This window comes from Drosophila willistoni (assembly GCF_018902025.1).
Source record: "Drosophila willistoni isolate 14030-0811.24 chromosome XL unlocalized genomic scaffold, UCI_dwil_1.1 Seg142, whole genome shotgun sequence".
Taxonomy (NCBI): domain Eukaryota; kingdom Metazoa; phylum Arthropoda; class Insecta; order Diptera; family Drosophilidae; genus Drosophila; species Drosophila willistoni.
In genome coordinates, this window is record NW_025814053.1 from 1,179,400 (window position 1) to 1,198,380 (window position 18,981).

The 18,981-nt window shown below is 36.0% G+C and overlaps 2 protein-coding genes across 3 annotated transcripts; both read left to right on the forward strand.

Moving 5' to 3' along the window:
• Window positions 1-4,207: 4,207 nt before the first annotated feature.
• On the forward strand, window positions 4,208-5,473 carry LOC6653142 (doublesex- and mab-3-related transcription factor 2). The gene is made up of 2 exons (XM_002075227.4): window positions 4,208-4,677; window positions 5,127-5,473. The coding sequence occupies exons 1-2, from the start codon at window positions 4,251-4,253 to the stop codon at window positions 5,423-5,425; spliced, it is 726 nt and encodes a 241-aa protein (XP_002075263.1). The 5' UTR covers window positions 4,208-4,250; the 3' UTR covers window positions 5,426-5,473.
• A 667-nt stretch (window positions 5,474-6,140) lies between these two features.
• LOC6652997 (alanine aminotransferase 2-like) lies at window positions 6,141-18,500 on the forward strand. Of its 2 annotated transcripts, XM_002075228.4 has the most exons (7): window positions 6,141-6,257; window positions 9,225-9,532; window positions 9,791-9,932; window positions 16,758-16,847; window positions 16,911-17,173; window positions 17,254-18,077; window positions 18,144-18,500. In XM_002075228.4, the coding sequence occupies exons 2-7, from the start codon at window positions 9,270-9,272 to the stop codon at window positions 18,290-18,292; spliced, it is 1,731 nt and encodes a 576-aa protein (XP_002075264.2). In that variant the 5' UTR covers window positions 6,141-6,257; window positions 9,225-9,269; the 3' UTR covers window positions 18,293-18,500. The 2 variants fall into 2 exon arrangements, with proteins under 2 accessions (XP_002075264.2, XP_023037082.1); XM_023181314.2 differs by lacking the exons at window positions 6,141-6,257; window positions 9,225-9,532 and adding an exon at window positions 9,539-9,622.
• The last annotated feature ends 481 nt before the right edge of the window (window positions 18,501-18,981 follow it).

Below are 18,981 nucleotides of genomic sequence, written 5' to 3' on the forward strand. Positions count from 1 at the left end.
TCTCATCGGCCTTAGATGGTAAATTTTTTCGGCTCACCACTGCCCATTTCTCCGTCTTAATATCAGAATTCTGGCGCTCCACGCATCGTGAAAATGCGCTGCAAACTAAACTTGATCTTTGTCCACGCAACTCTGGCCGCGGTTAGGTGGAGCAAGTTTTTTGGACCGATAGCCTCAAATGGCCCAATAGAACAAATGTTCCTTGCCACCCAATCCATGGTGACTTCATTAGCTGTTCCCAATTTAGTTCCCGAAATCCTGAAAAATGCCGAAGAAATCTTCCAGCAGATTGCAAAAGTCCTTGGTACATTCCAAAGACGAAACGACCAAAACAAAGGGACTGTTCTCTGGGAGTATGTTCACGTAAGGGGACCGCGGTCCATTCACATTAATCGGTTCTATTTCAATTTAGTAGTCCGATTTCACGGGGCGTGGTCTGGACCTAATGTCGCAGTCTCTCATACCACAGACTTCCACCATACTTCCTTCAGACGAGGTGCTTTGCAAACTCTCCTCACTGGATTCGAGAACAGTTTTGAACCTATTATCAAAAGACGGAATATTCAGTCACTTACCGTTTAATATCCATGGGTTTTTCGTGCCCTTAGCCGTTTCATTTAATACCGCGTTTGCAATCAAATGTTGATGGCTGTGAGCATTCGCTACTAGATCCGGAGGATAGCTCAATGACGTACTTCCTTCGAGCGACACAACTGCAATACTTGAATCTGACACCTGGTTATCGACTAATGGAACCGCTCACAAAATTGTTGCCATCATAGCAAGACACAATCGGCTCAATTTGTTGTTGCCTAAACCAGCAACTTCTGTTATGAGATCTCAATTCTCCAATGTTCCCGGCTGAATTTTAAGCTCTATCTTAAGCTCATATATGGTAGCTGAGATCGCCAGATTCATGACTATAAAACATCGCGAAGTTAAAAGAATCACCCGAGGTAGTTTGCAAAGTCTCCTCACTGGATTCGAGGATCTGTCTGAACCTTGATTCCAAAAACTCACTGCTTGATCCAGAGGAGAGCTCAATCCCAGGAGACTGGCTACCGTCGGACAACTGTAATTCAATTCTTGAGTAGAGTTGCACCTCCAAAACCAACTGAGAAAGCACATTTAGCCCCACAACAAACGTTACTGAAATTCTTCATGGAACTATCTGGTCCAGCACGATGCCGCAACCCGAAGAGATCCTGTTTGAATCTTAATTCTATTGTAGTTGCAAAAAAAATTAAATAAAGTGGAAAATACAAAAGTATAACATTTTTCCTTTCCAACAAGTTTCCTTTCCTCTTTCCTCTAAGCACGATTTCCTTTATATTGAAAAAAATCAGCTTCATTAAACTGAACAATATTAAATTTAAATATGATATAGTTGTCCGATCCGCTTGAACCCGAGAGCCCGAATCCAAGCCCTGCAGTATAAAGAAGCTCACGTGGGAAGAGCTCTGAAGCTCTTACGGTCTAGGAGGAGTTCTGTACGGACAGACATATACCTATATAGTTTATATGGTCGGAGATGCCTCCTTCTTCTTTCCTTTTAATTAGTATACCATTTTTGCAAGGGTATAAAAAAAGGCTTAATTGTAATTTTTCGAAAACTGTAGCCGAAAATTGCATTTTGTGTTATGTAACATTCATAAAATGAATTTTTTTTCAAGCATTAACAATATTTCTACACCAAATGATGATTGAAAAAGGAATCGATATCTAAGTCATATTTAGCTTATATGACAAACTAAAAAATAAACTCAAAATGCAAAATTTCAACTCGCTAAAAAAATAAAAGGGGAAAACCCAAAGTGGGGTTTGCTAGTCAAAAGATGTACTTGGAGAAAAAAGGTCCGGCGCGGTTTCATTTCAAGAACCTACAATTGGTTGCACAGTGTTATTGGCCAATCTGCGATTTTCATCTATTTCCAACCAATTTTAAAAGTTTACATTTGAAAATAAATACATGCATTTTTCGAATACAGTGAAACCTCGATATAACGAATCTGAGGGGGATCGCAAAATTATTCGTTATATCTATTGATTCGCTATAGGTACTGAAATGTAAAACCTTAGTCCTTTCAAGGGACTTAACAAAAAATTCGTTATATTGGGTTTTTCGTTATAACGAAGTTCGTTATATCGAGGTTTCACTGTACTTTGATATTGAGTAAAATAGGAAGACTATTCATGAAATTAAAGTTTCATGGAATATTTTCTTTTTCGTTGGCACTTTTCGTCTCGATTGAAAAGACAAATTGAACTTACTGAAGGTAAGAATATCAAAGATTTTATCCCAAGTCACGGAAATTCTCACTGTACGGGAAGAAAGAGACAAATAATGTATTATAATGCATGATACTTATTGTATAATGATATAAACAATAACACAAAACTAGTTCAATTTTGAGGAAAAACTCTTACGAACAAACCAGGGCTACCTTCGGTCGTGCCGAAATTTGCATACTCTTTGCACACTCTTGCTTTTCCATTACTCTTTCCTTACCTACAGGCATTCGAGCGGAAAACGTTTTATCCAAAAAGTTAAAGTTCCGCGGGCCAAAAACTTAGACTGGAGTAAACTGGAGCAAACATAGCAGGCTATTTAATCGTATGTGTATATAACAGCATTATAATAGGTAAAGTGATCCGATTTTGATAAAAAAAAAGACAAAGATTATTATCTCTGTAATTAACTAGTTTGGAGACAATTGCAGAAGAGCCAAACGAAGCTATGAAAGGTATATGATATAGTCATCCAACTTGATGAAATTTAACAGTATTGAACTGACATATATTAACTTTTTTGAGATTCGTCTGACCAAAATGAATCAATCAATGCAATCGTATTCCTGTTTGAGCGCTCAACAAATACTTGAACACAGCAAAATAGTATGAAAAAAATTCAAAGTTGCTTATTTGGACTCAAATCTTGAAGCAGTTCTTTTAAGTATTTTAAATAAGATTCTGAAATTGTTATGCTTAACGCAGTAATAGAATTCCAAGGCATTTCGAATCGCCAATATCTCGTCATTCGGCTTAACACTTCTGTTAAATTAAATTATTAAATAAAAAAATTACAATTTTGAGACTCACCATAAAGAATTTTAAATTGCATACATAGTACACTACTTTATTCGATTTTAGAAGAAGCTATTAGTTATTTGAACATTTTGTTGGAATCAATGGTACTGACAAAATGATAATATTTCCTAAGGATTGATTAAGGATCTCTATTAGTAAAAGATCACCAAAACAAAAGAAAAAAAAACTTTTTTCTTTTAATCAAAACTTTGATTATTTCAATTTGAGTTTTGAAATTCTTTGTTATTTTGGTCTAAATGAAGCTAAAAGGATTTGTGTTTGAATCCCAGTGAGGACCGCAAGAATTGAAATCTTAACTTACAGTAATAATTGGTAATTATTTAATAAAACTCATTAGTTGAAAACATTTTTTATAATAAGAAAAAAGATTAAAAATGATTCTTGTTTTCTACGCTCAAAATAATACTTCTAAAAAACTGCTTTAGATTTTTCAAATATACTTTTCTATATTTTTTAACCTTAATGGTTGAGTATAATTAAAACTAAATTAAATTAAATTGAACTCATTAATTATCTCTTTTTTTATTTCTTTCATTTGAATTATTATGCACAATTTTTATGAAATAACTCAAAAATTGAAACAACTTTTAAATCATTTCCTTGTTATTGTTTTAATATATTTAACTTGTAATGATTACGGTTCCTGCTCTGAATCTCAATGTGTCTCTAAAGCATGGAGATTTTCCGAAAACCTCTTAAGAACAAAGAAACGGCGACCCATTGTCGATATTAAAAAGCAATTAATATTTCCCATACCCATCTACAATGAACAATTTATTTACGTAGTATTTACGTACGTATCTATGTATCTATGGTAAGTGCAGTTTGTCTAAACACAAATGCTCATCGAAAGATACAAATACTTAATAGATACATATGTATCTTGTGCGGTTTCCAATTCAAAGACAAAACGACAACAACGAAAAAGAAACCGAAAATGATCTCCGCTGGCTGATGATGTGTCCCAGCTGTGTTGCCATTGGATCATCTAAATTTAGCATCAGCGATTAGCAGCCAATGGCAGACGGAGAAGCGATCGGAACACGGACCAGACTACTTGACGACATTGCAGACTGACTGTCTGCCAGGAGTGTCTGTGGCCGATGGATTCAGTTGTTAGTTGAACGAGCAAGTGCCAGGACATGAGTCACAAGTTGCAGTTACATTTGAAGGCCAAGGAGAAAGATCGCCGCCTCCTCCGCACACCGAAATGTGCGAGATGTCGCAATCATGGGGTCATCTCCTGTGTCAAGGGACACAAGAAACTGTGCCGCTGGCGGGAATGTTGCTGTCCCAATTGCCAATTGGTTGTGGACCGTCAACGCGTTATGGCCGCCCAGGTGGCCCTACGGCGCCAACAGACAATGGAGGCCCTGGAGGTAAGGGCCTCATCCACCAGCGAGGGAGAAGAATCTACGCCATGCACCTCACCACCAGCACCCCCATTGATGACACCTCAGCTAGCATCCTCGTCCACTCGCCAGGTTCTGATCGCCCAGAAAAGGATTTACAAGCAGCGTTTGAGGAATTTGCAGCAATCCACATTGCATATCACAGCGGCCATGGAAGGTAAGTGTTAAGGCTAGAGTAAGGACATGCGGTGCCAGACTGTCTGGCAGACACAGGCAACTTGTAACTGGAGATCCGCACAGGAAATGCCCAACAATAACAACAACAGCAGCACCAACAACAAATTGCTTAACTAAAGCCAAAAACAAAAAAAAAAAGAAAAGAAAAACCCAATTGAAATTTGAAATTGGATGCTCGTGGCAATTCGATACTTGAGCAAAAGGGAAAACTCTCTGGGCCAAGAAAAAGAAACAAAATTTGAAAAAGGAAAAAGAAGAAAAATATGTTACCATCTGGTTTCCAGATAATTTCAAGCAAACTGTTGTTGGTTTTTGGTGCCAGACTGTCTGTCTCACTGACTGACTGACTAATTGGCTTAACGAATTGCAGCAATTTGTTGTTCTGTATCTGACAACGCCTCCGGTCTTCTTCTTCTCCGTTCTCCTTAGAGTACAAACAACGATTTCCCTCCACATTCAGTTCCCCGCTGATGGAACGCCTGCGCAAGCGGCGTGCATTCGCTGATCCGGAACTTAACTATGTCATGGAGGCGACATTGGGCGGCAGTCCTGCCTGCCATGCCCTATATGCCGCCGCTGCTGTGGGCTATCAAACAATGCCGCCGTTTACGCCCACACCCACAACCACGCCCAACACACTCGATGTCTGTCCACCTCTACCACCGGCTACAGCTACTGTGAAGAAACCCAAGCTGAGCTTCTCCATTGAGTCCATAATAGGAACGTAGCTGTGTCTCTCATCCTGCATACTGCAGGAAAACTGAAAACTGAAAATTGTAAATAGTCCTCTTTTTTTTAATAGAATTAGTCTTCATATGAAATAAAACGAATATACAAATGTAGACTTTTAAATTTGCTTTTGAAATTAGCTGTTTCTGACACTGGGTTACAACTAAAAAACGGTCATATCGGGCAGTTAACAAAAATAAATTAAACAACGAAACTTTATTCAACACTTGTAAAAATAATTTGTAAATTTAATAGTTACATTGGAAAATATTAACTATCATCATATAATATTACACATATGTAAAGATGAAAGTTGGAGTCTGGCCCACTGTGCACATCACTTCTGCAATCGTTATCGAAACAGGGTTGCCTAATTATAAATTTTAAAAAACCTATCGACTTGGCGCTCGAACAATAACAAAATTTTCGCATCCACCTACACACACACAAGCAAACGTAGAAGGCGAGGAGCACAGAAACACTCAAACACATACAAATGTAAATAATAATTTATACACATATGCTTTTATATGGCAGATAAGTTTATTAATAAATTTTCAGTTATGTACTATTTTTAATATATATGTATGTATGTATATATAATAAATATTATGTATGTATGGATGTGTGTGTCTGTTTTTATAGGTACGTATTTATGTACATAGCAATACTGTTTGATTCTTGCTCTCCCGCAGCACACTGAATTCAATCAAAACAAACGGCAGTGAACAGGCGTCGCAACCACATCCACATCCACCACGTTATCGTTACGTTAGATAATCGGAGCCGGAGCACAGCTACCCCCCGCCGACACCCCTTTCTATCGTCAAGGTGAGTTGTTGCACATGCAGAAGCGAAAAAATCGATTGTCAAATTGGAGGCTATTCTGCTTGGCCTAAAGAGCGAAGGTACAATTAAGCAGTTAAATCGTTTTCCCACGCCAACGGACAACCCTCATCCATCCAGCGAGCCACTTCACCAAAATTGATTTGTTTTTTTTTTGTTGGTTCTGTGTTAAATTGCCATAAATAATATTGTGTGTGATTTTTGTTGATTGTTTTGCGTGCCGTCTACAATTCAATTGCGTGAGGTGCAAAAAACAAAATAACAACCATGACAATTACAACAACAAAAAGGCCGCAAATTGTTGCCGAACTTTGTGTGTGTGCGAGTGTGAGTGTGTATTCGTACGTGTATCGGTGTGAGTGAAAAAGTGAGACACTAGCAGCTGTTTAGTCAGCCAATTAGTCCCCCTCTCGAAATATTTTACGAAAGTGCTTCACATTTTTTTTGTTTGTTCATATTTTGGCTTCTAAATTGTTGGATTTAATTTAATTTTCATTTAGATTTGTTCGTTTTAATTAAGTATACACCTTATCGGTTCTATTATCTTATCTATTGGATTTGAATAAGTTACATACGGTATATGTATAGGAGATATGTATATGGGATATGTGGGAAGGTGCTTATCCAAGTTGATTCAGACTCAGTATTAAAGTCCAACTGAAATGTTGCATAAGAATTGACCTCCAACCTAAATAGAAGTTTGATTTCTGTAGACATACATCTGTACATACTTACACTGATGTGAGTCGAAGGTTCAATAACCTTATTTACTTTTCCGTGTCCAAAATCCGTGTTCAATATGCTCGCAATCAAACCTAGGGCTAAGTTAATCAAAGTAATAATAAATTTTATATATTTATATAAATCTTCTATGGGAATAAAATCGGTATTATATTGCCATTCCAAACTATTTATGTTTTTTTTCTTCAGTTCAGTAATCCACTTTACACTTTTTTAGGATGGGTTACTATGCAGTTACATTGCTACGTCTTCGAAAAAAGTTTCAATTGCTTCAATATTAGATGCAGTGTATATGAGTATCTGAATAAACCCTTATCATAGCTTTTCTGCGCTGTATGTTGTGATAACAACTTGTTCTCAGTTGCTATCTCAGCATCTATCATACGAATCGCTGTTTCGCAACATACAACATTTCATACCCAAATTCACCGATTTGCGTAGGATCCTTCAAAATTCAATAAGTGAACGCATAGTATTTATCTAATTGATACTCGAAAGTTTTCTTTCTGTGTACTCGAGATGTTTGTTTACAATTTTAACATCTTCCAAATGGCAACCGGTTTCAAATGCGACACAGCGAAATGTTACCAAAACCTAAATGACACATGGATATATATCGACATATGTACATACATACATACATACTATATCTGCTGGTATTGGGTCCATGGGGTCCAAGCAAAAAGCATTTTAAGTATATGTACACTTTGTCTGATTGACGCTTCAGTTTTGGGTATTCTTGTGATTGTCAGGTTATTGTTCTTTTGTTCTAGCATTAGACAAATTGCTTAGTCTTGTCTCATTACGTAATTGCCGGATTCAAAGTACAAAATTGTACAAATACATACATATGTATGTATGGATTTTATATATACATATATAAATCACAGATTTATATATACATAAATCGGAATGGTTGCCATAAGCCGAGCCTAGGAACTGTAAAAGACGTCACTGATAAGGAAATTAGCTCAAAGTCAAAAGTACATAGCACTGATAGTCCACAATTAAATAAAACAAAAAAAAAAAACATATGTCTAGTAGCAGTATTAATTTATATATCACATAATCCCCCAGTTAACAACAAAGAAAAAAACAACAAGACACTGAAAATAAGAAACTAGATAAACAAATTTCTTACAATTAGATATGCATCCTAATGTTAGATAAGACCATGTCAAAATCCAGAACAAAAAAATTTCAGAAAAAAAATATCTCTTTGTGAAAAATTTAAGATCCAGGAAAAGAAAATTTCTAGCAATTAGATATGCAATTAGCCTTTATTAGATTTTCTAATTGTATTGTATAAGGCCATGCTAATTTACATAACAATCAAATTTCAAAACAAAACAAAAAAGATACTCTGTAAAAAATTAAAGAACTAGGAAAATAATATTTTTAACAATTAGGTATGCAATTAGCCTTAATTGGATATCCTGATATTAGATAAGACCATGTCGAAATCCGGAACAATAAAATTTCAGAACAAAACAAAAAACATATCTTTAAAAAATGTAAAAACTAGAAAAAGAAAATTAGATATGCAATTAATTATAATATATTTTAATTTTAGATAAGACTATGCAAAATCCAAAAAAATAAAAATTCGCAACAAAAAAATCTTTTTGAAAAATTTTAGTGAAAATAATAAAAAAAAAAATTATATTACATTTAAAGTAGTATACAAAATGGTTTTAAAATCTCTGTTTACAAATAGTATGCTTTTTTATACTATAATTAATTTGCCCTGTAAAAATCAAATTTTCATCAATTAATTTTTGTAATATTTTGATTCCACAATATATCGATACATTATCAATGCCTCATCACTAATTATAATCAGCTGTTTTTTTCGTTTTTCAAGCGCGCCAACTGAAACTGTTAAATGTGTAAACTGTTAACTCCTGGTTAAACTAGTTTTTACTTGACGTTTCTTTTTTTTATTGAAATCGTCTTCGGCATTCTCAATAGGCTTTACTAATTCGGGGGTATAAGGTGGGGGAATAGCAAGAAAAGAAATATCAACTTCCATAAATTATTAATGATAACCATATAGATATAGGCTACCAGTTTCAAACTTTTACCACTGATAACAGCGCCGGCCCACAACGCACACACACACACACATTTTAAGTCTAAAATATACGTATGTATACACTCACGTTTGAATGTGCCGCCTCTCTTATACTTTTCCTTGTGCTTTTCTTACAGTGTTAACGATTAGGACACGGAAGGACAGACAGTCTGCTGTTAAAGATGAGTCGTTTACTATTGAATAAACCCAGCGCCATCCAGCGAGCCGCTGCCACAGTGTCTAGAACGTCAGCTGTCGTGTCAGTACAACAACAAAAACCACAACCATGCAAAATAACGCCCAGCGTCGTAATACGCCGCTGGAAATCGTTTCTACATAACAATAACAGCGCCGTTCAAAAATCAGCTACAGCTACAGCAACAGCGTCGCTTTCACAGCGCAGTCAAGTCGAAACTTTGAACGCGCGTGGTAGCTATACTTCTCGGTTAGTATATAGTGGAGGCTATATCCCTTTCTACACCTCCATCTCCAATATACCCACACACACCTCACTTTCACACTTGTCATCACTGGGGTCAGTTGCGGAAGCATTTGAAATATTTTAACATTATCATAACATCCACGATTTGGTGTTTAACAGTGTCTGATATTTTTGTTTTTTTTTTTTTTTTGGTTTTGCACTTCCTTTTTTCGATTCTCGCTCCTGCTTTTGTGGTCTGCTGCTGCTCTATTCCACACACAGTTCGTACACCAGCAAAAGCAACACAATGTCTTCAAAATGCCTGCAATTGGAGAACATCAATCCGAACTTTATCACCATGGAATACGCGGTTCGTGGTCCATTGGTGGTACGAGCCGGTGAAATTGAAAAGGAACTGGAGAAGGTGAGTCTAACTAACTTAATTAGCTTAATATCCCTCACTCTCTCACTAGACCACTAGATCAGCATTTACTTACCAAACCAACCAAAATGTTTACTTATGTATGTATGCGTGCGTGCGTGCGTGTGTACGTGTGTGTATGTATGTATGTTTTAGGTTTTGCGCTTTGCCGCCCTTTTTAATTTCAATTGAATGGACCAGAATAATGCCTCAAATCATTCACACTCCATCATTGTTATCTTTATTGAACTGAAATAATATGCCGTGCAGATCAAACGAAATACTATAATAACATATACATATGAAACATTTTTGGGTAAAGTAGCTACTTTACGCTACTAGAGCGTAAATAATACCTGTTTCCATCATTAAATAAGGTTTTTTGCTAAAAGTTCTTCCAAGAATGTTAAGTTTACATAGATTTATAAAAAATGTCGTTTCTTCTTCCGTTTTTGATCATTAGAATTCCATCAATATGTAGTATTCTACATAAATACATATGTATGTATGTTTATACAAATATATATTTTGTACATATGTATTTGCGCATAGTTTTTAATCTCTAGCCCTGAGCTTATTAGAAATATTATCGAACTTTATCTCAATGTTTAATTGTATAATGAAAGTGATAAAAGTGAACTTTGAAAGTGGAACCGCAAATTTCGATCACCTGATTATACATATATACAATGTACATACATATACATACATATATCCACCTACATATATTTGTACATGTTTTGAAGTACGTGAGAATATATGTGAATGATTTCAAGTGATTTCATGGGCTGGCTGAACAAGTCATTTTTACAGATATCATGATCTAATTCGATTCTAATTAGTTTAGTTTCCATTGTTTGTACTCTCTGTATGGAGAGACAAACATATGGAATTTCTAGTTGGAAATGAAACATTTCGTGTCTATCGCATAATTAATTAGGCTGGTTTGTCATGCCAAAGTAAATTTCGAAAACAAACCACATGAAATTTCAATTTCACGAGACGATTTGTGTTTGGTGACAAACAGTTGACATTTTAAGACAATACCAAATATTATATATGATGTATATGTATGTGTATATGATTCTTAATTAAGGTTAAGAATTTGATCATCTGCCTAGACAAGTTCACTGAACGTATAAAAAACGAGTAAATGACATTGGCCTTCAACTCTGCTCAACATGTTCACCCCCAGTTGGTCCTCTTATATAAACAACTTGAGGCGATGCTGTTATCCTGTTATCAGTGAAAGTCCCTAAACTCGTAGCAAACATGCGCAAACATCTTTCTCATTCTCTCTCTCTCTCTCTCTCTCGCTATGTTACCTCTCTTTGTATTTTTCTTTGTTTGACTCTTCGAAAACAAACACAATAAATTTATACTTATATATACATATGTATGTATGTACTTTTATATGGCCAATATACATATGACTTTAGACATTTTGCATTGGTTCTATTGTTGTTGACAGCGGCAGCAGCATGTCAACGTTCCATTCCCCTCAGTCGCCTTCTCCCCTCCTCCACCTCCTCATCCTCCTCGCCACTGTCTTGTCTTGCTCCATTGATTTCCTTTTCACTCATCTGCGTTTTATCAAATGTGTTTACATACACACACACACACATACAAGAAATGTATATAAAATGATAAAAACTGTTTTTTGGCTCTTGGCCAAATGATAAAGACAAAGACGTAGCTTGACTTTCCGTTTCCAGATTGTGTATAAATTTTGCTTGAAAATAAATGGCGAAAATGTATTTTCTACAATCGAGCCCAATATCCTTATAATTTAAGATCCTGCTGGTACTCTTAAAGTGTATTTGTTTCTACACCCTTTTTGGTACGTCCATGGAGATGAAGAAGTTGAAGACTGAAATGGGTGGAACTTGACCTATCTGTCGAATTTAGTTATTTTTATTATCCTGTCATATAGGCAAATATGTACAAATTCCAAAATGCCAATTCCAAAGATTGTTCAATAGAAACAACAACAAAATTCCATGATGTTATACAAATTTTGTTACAAATTTAAGTAACCTGTATATGTATGTACATGGAAACTTTCCGTTATAAAGAACATTAGTAACTGGAACTAAGTTGTTAATTCCAAAACACTATATAGATCGATTAATATTATCTAAAATTTCTTCTTAACCTTCTCATGACATTTACTGTTTAAAAACTGATATCGCATCTATAACTGCGCTATATATGTACATACTTGTATATAAATACATTCATATAATGTATACATATTTCAATTATATAGCCTCTCGTAATCGAAATCTTCACAACAACAAAAAAAAAAAAACGTGCGAACATTCATCAAACACTTTTGTTTATACACTTTCCAAAAACAAAGTATATTAACTTTGGCCCATCAATGGGATCAAAGGTGATTTAGATCTGGGCCAATTAAAGTTAGTCCAGCCTTTAAGATACTTCTCATTCAAATTGAATGTCCTTCAGCTTATTAGAAAGAAGGGTATACAAATTGTGACATACTAGAACAATTAGCAACTGCCATACATTTATTTATTAGTTTTCTTTAACAATTTCAAGTGCAAATAAGTCGAATACTTTACGCAATACATACTTACATTCGTATATATGTATGTTATTCGATATGTATAAATGTTTTAGGTGGCAACTATATATATGTAGGTATAGTATAGTTAGTACAGAGATACAATAATAACAATAGCAGCTCTTATGAAACTTACCATTTTATAAACACAATCTCCTCGACTCTCTCTATCTCTCTCTCTCTCTCTCTCTCTCTCTCTCTCTCTCTCTTTCTCTTAACGCGTATTCTGTTTGTGGTAGGTGTGTTCTGGCAATTGGCATTGAAAGTACTTTTTATCAGTTCAGTATTAAGCGATAATTCAGACGCACCTTCGAGGGGAGACTCATTACTTTTATTAATGGGGACATCAGACGCTTCTGATTTTCATCTCCAAATAAACTATTCCAAAGATTAAATAGTGAAAAGCAGAAGAAGGTATTCTGAATGCCGCTTTACCCGGTAATCGCTTACCACGTATTCGATCTTACCCGGTTTTTAAATTCTTTTTTTAGTTCTGCCTTAAATTTGGCCAAAGTATATATAGGTACCAACTATGATTGAAAGTTTTGTTTTATTTACGAAGAGGTACTTATAGTTTTTAAATGGAATAGATGTTTTGGTTTACATATTTTTGTGTTTTTGAATGACTTAACTGAAAGACAATGTGGTAAGAACGCCCAATTAGCTTCTTATTAATGAATAGGGAAAGTGAATTATAACGAGAAATATATGCGAATATCTCTGCCGGCTCGAAGTCAAGATTTTTATATGTATTCCCAAATCACACCATAAAGACTTTACCGATCAAATACGAATAGCTTACGAACCCAAACACAACAAACCCTTTACGTAATATAGTAAACAGGACAAAGCAATGTATGTGTATGTAATTATAATCCTTTGTCTAAGACGGCTTCCGATGAGTGGGCGAAATATATCGGAATAAGAACATAAAAAACCAATCCCCTTTTTATCCTTTCATCTACAAAAATCTCGACCTCTAGCTTTTTATTTCCAAACAGCTTAAAGGACTCTAAATCCCTCAACGAGAATAATAATTAACAACTTTTATTTCCATTTTTGGGCATTCAAATCTTTTGAAGTTTGTTTACGATATCTGTCTTTGTAAATATCGGACTACTATGTATATATGGATATTAACAATAGTAGATTAGGTCAGTGGCGCATCCTCGGGGAAGGCAAGGTCATCCCCCAAAATTTAATGCTAGAACCAGTATTGATCTGTATACTAACTATATTTGAGTCTATTACTTTACTATGATATTATGTATTTCCTCTTTGTGCAGTGTAATATGAATGCGGTGCATCAATTTGTTTACTTGTTTACAAGACATTCGCTTCATATCTGACAATTTATGGTACATATGTAGGGGAGAGGGCCCAGTTGTGACTCAGGCCCAGTTGTGACATTCTCAAATATTTTTGAAATGCGGTATTAAATGACAGTTTGAGCCCTGTAAATCATGTTTGTTAGACGTTCTGCAGTTTTTGGACAGACCCCAACGTTAATAATCGTATTGTATATACGCGTACCAAACATCGTTTTGAAAATCGTGCGAAAAAGTTTTTTTCCATTTTTTTCAAAGTACCAAAATTTTGTGAAATCAACAGTGAAAAGGTGAGTGCAATGCACCAAAGTATTGTATTTGCCGTATATTTTGTGATTCTATAAAAATTTATGTGATTATGTAGTGTATATATTATAAAAAATATAGATATAAACTTTAAACTATAAAAAGGCCCGGTTATGACTCAGCTGGGGTGCCCAGTTATGTCCCATTTTTTTTTGCACTCGGATTATGTAAAATTATCAAATTCCAACATTTTTGTTGTTGTTTAACAACAAGGAAAGGAAATTTACATATTGAGACTAGTTTGTCCAAGAATATTCTGGAAGATCTCGATCGGGAATGTTCATTCGAAGTGCGCTAATATGCAAGCAAATTATTTCGCTTGCAAAAACTGCGAAAGTGACATGGACGACGAGGGCTTAAAATCGTTCTCATTTATGGCCATTTTCTTTTGGGTTTTTCATTGTTTTTGGCTTTGAAGCCCTTCAAAATAAGTAAAGCATTAAATCACAACAATTCGTGTGACATTCCTTTCATATTTTCTTATTTTCAGTGAATTTCTTAAGTTGAGTCATAACTTTTTAAAGTTAAAAAAAGTTATCCAAATTAAATCTGTTCCAAAATTTTTTGAGTAACTCAAATAAACATACATTCTTTGGAAAAAAGTTGCGTTTGGTTAATATTTAAATGTTAAACTTCTTAATTTTTCATTTTCCCGAACTGAAGAAAAAATTTCGAGGTTTTTCAAAACCCGGGTCATAACTGGGCCCTCTCCCCTACGTAGTTGAATCTCCATTAAGCGATGTATATTTCATTCTATTTCCATAATGACAAAAGGACAAACCATCATATGTTTAATTAATATGTATGTATGTGTGTATATTCGAAATTTTCATTGTTTCTTCATAGTCCATTCTTTGATAGTTCCCTATAAATAAACATTAGTTAGATCAAAGCTGGTTAACCCCTCAGTTGAGCTACTACTATAGTACAACATTAGAACAGTATTAGTTGCGAACAGTATTCTTTTGAAATCCTACACACACATTTGTATGTATGTAGATATGTCCATTTTTGTGTGTGTGTGTGTTTGTGTATTCCTAAATGTAGCCAGAATGCATGCATGCATGGTGTTTGTATGTATGAACTTAGTTTACAAGCTACCTCAATCGTGATTTGCTGTGAATTCTCCAATTATTCATATTAACGGGCATTGACGTCACTCCCCCCCAAACCCCAGCCCAGACCCAGCCCCAACTCGCTCCCCCAGTGGTTCCCGAAGGGGAATGTAAGTGAATGTGAATTGCATGTCATTCCACATTGTTTGTGGCGGGTGCAAATGTTGTGAGTTTGTTTGTTTGAGAAAATTGTGTGTGTTAGTAGTGTAGTATTTCCAGCTGAGCATTAGGGTGACCCAACAGAAAAAACTAAAAACTGATATTTTTTGATGAATTCTGTTTGGTGTTTCTTATGCCAGATTCTCTGCCTTATTGATTAACATCTATTGAGATTATCAGATTCCGGATAGTCCAATTGAGATAAAATCACTCTCTCTGTTTTGTTGGGTCGATGTTTACGCTCTACTTGATACTATTATACATATATATACATACATATGTATTATTGCATTCGGAAAGCGATAGTGATCCGATATTAAAGTTTGAATGTTATGTCAGTATGGAAGCGAAATGAAGATTGTAAAATATATTATTTACATTCAGTGAGATCAACATTTATATATAATAATAATTATCTGTCAATTTTATTTCCAATATATCGTCTTCCCCTTCTTTTTCACCTATTCGAAATTGAGTTTTGAGAAAATATCACTTTAGTTTCTGCTTGAGACACCCTAATTGTGCATTGTGTATATTTGTTTTCGTATTTCATGTCTATTTTAATTGGACAATGACTTGAAGTGTTGTAAGTGGGTGTATGTACATAAATATGGACATATCGTATATGAGAGAGCAAACCAGACTTGTCGTTTCCTCTTTAGCGGTTCGTCTCATTGTTGCTTATCCTCTCACTTCGGATCAGCGATTTAGTAGTCAATTTGAACATTTCCAAATTGAACGCTTAAGTCTGTTTCAAGTTAGTTTCTTCGTAGTGAAAACGGAGGGACCTAAGAATTATTTTCGATGTAAAATGTACAGGATTTTTAAAGGAGCTAAATATTTAGGTAGAACGTTTGTCTGTATTTGATTAATTGATCCAAAAAATCAATAAGCCCAATAATTAGTGTATCACAAAAGCTAGAAATAATGTACGCCATTAAGAGACTATTTCCTAGATTTGGTAGTCTTCATTAGCGGCCTCATATGAAACAGGCTCAAAAAGAAGCTATATAGATATCGATGTATTATATTAGAATGTAGCAAGTGCTGTATTATCCTACCCAAAACTCGCATTTTAATACCTTTGCTTATTTTTTTCTTGGTAATCCACATTGAATTGGCAACTGGGTTGCTGTGAGTCATGGGATTTCCCCTCATGTAGTAGAAGTAGTAATGAATTTATAATGAAAATCGCCGTCCCAACTTAGCTTGTACATATATATAATTATAGGACTCAACGAACCGTTAGTAAGCGTAATTTGAGCCCATTTACATTTAATTTGATATCAATTTGAATTGCTCTCAATATAATTTGCTTAATGTATAATTTCAGGGCGTCAAGAAACCCTTCGACGAGGTGATTCGTGCCAACATTGGTGATTGCCATGCCATGGGACAGAAGCCGGTGACGTTTTTGCGTCAGGTGAGTGAGTTGTAATCGGTGCCGCAGGAATCCATTTAAATTGCTAATTTCCCCTTCCTTCAGTTGCTGGCATTAACCTTTGAGCCACGTCTGCTCGACTCGCCCGAATATCCGGAAGACGTAAAGCAGCGGGCTCGTGCCATATTGGGTAATTGCCAGGGTCACTCCATGGGCTCCTATACCGACTCGGCTGGTCTTGAGGTGGTTCGTCGTCAAGTGACCGAGTATATAGAACGGCGAGATGGCGGTATTCCAGCCGAATACTTGAATATCTATCTGACAGGCGGTGCTTCTCCAGGCATTAAGAGTATCTTGTCACTTATCCAGTAAGATCTATTTTCAATTGAACGAAGTGACGACCGCAACTTATCTATCCCTCTCTCTCTCTCTCCCCTCGTGTGTTTAGTGCTGATGTGGACGGCAAGCCACCAGGTGTTATGGTGCCCATCCCACAGTATCCATTGTACTCGGCCACTATTGCCGAATACGGAATGACTAAAGTGGACTATTACCTTGATGAGGAGACCGGCTGGAGTCTTGGACGTAAGGAACTGCAACGTGCCTTCGATGAGGCCAAAAGCACATGCAGTCCCCGCGCCTTGGTGGTTATCAATCCAGGCAACCCTACCGGCCAGGTCCTAACCCGCGATAATATTGTGGAAATTATTAAGTTTGCCCATGACAACAAACTTATAATCCTCGCCGATGAGGTCTATCAGGACAATGTCTATGACAAGAACTCGAAATTCTATTCGTTCAAGAGGGTGGCCTACGAATTGGGCGAACCCTATCGCAACCAGGAGCTGGTCAGTTTCCTGTCCACGTCGAAGGGCTATCTCGGCGAATGCGGCATTCGTGGTGGCTACATGGAGGTGGTGAACTTGTGCCCCAATGTTAAGGCCATGCTAACCAAATCGATAACAGCCGCTCTATGCAGCACAACCGCTGGCCAGGTGGCTGTTAGTGCTCTGGTCAATCCTCCCAAGCCGGGTGAACCATCTTATGAGCTATTCCAGAAGGAAAAGAACGCCACATTGACTGCCCTCAAGGAGCGAGCGGAGCTAGTCCACAAGACTCTGAGCGGTTTCGAGGGTTACAAAGTGAATCCAGTGCAGGGTGCTATGTATGTGTTCCCCCAAGTTGAGATCCCACCCAAGGCCATTGAAGCGGCCAAAGCCAAGGGCCTGGCTCCCGATGTCTTTTACGCATTTGAGCTTTTGGAAACGAGTGGTTAGTGGAAGGAAAACGAATAATAAAAACATTGTCATTTCCATATATTCTTGATGTCTTTTCCAGGTATTTGCATTGTTCCGGGAAGCGGTTTTGGTCAAAGGGCTGGCACCTATCACTTCCGTAGCACCATTTTGCCACAGACCGATAAGCTAAAACTGATGATGGAAAAATTCCGTGTATTCCACACCGAGTTCATGAAGAAATACAAGTAGAAGAAGGATCATCCATCCCATCCCTCCAACTGGCCCCCACATAGAAGTCTTTGAAGCCTCTGCCTGTGTTAAATATGTCTGATTCCCCAATTAATTAATTTTATACCGTAAATAGATTGAGACTTGTTTTTGATTTTTGTTACAATTCCTTTTAACTATTTGCCGCGTTATTTATATATCAAATATATATGTACCTTCTATATATACATTCATATATCTATCTATATACTATATATATACGGGTTTGTTCTCAATTTTGATACATAATACCGCCAAACTCTTCTGTTTTTCGACTAAATTCATGTTGGGAGTCGCTATTAAGTCCACAACATGAATTTTTCATTTCGACTAGACACGATTCGGAAAACGAGAGAAGTGACAATAATTTTTGTTAGCTTACGCACATACATACTGATATTGTTGTTTACAAAAGAATATTGCATTATTCCCAATTATACGTGCATACATATTATGCATAATATGCAGATTGCTTTTGCATGTAAAGGTATTTGTTTTCAAGTCATTAGTAATTGTTAAAAAACAAAAACCAAGAAAAACTATTGAAATCCAAAATATATATTGTATTATTGTTGAACAGTAATTTAAAATTTAAAAATTGGTTTTATTGGCTCAATAATGGATTCTTTTTGATCTTTAAATGCAGAGAGATATATAGGCATGGTTTCCTA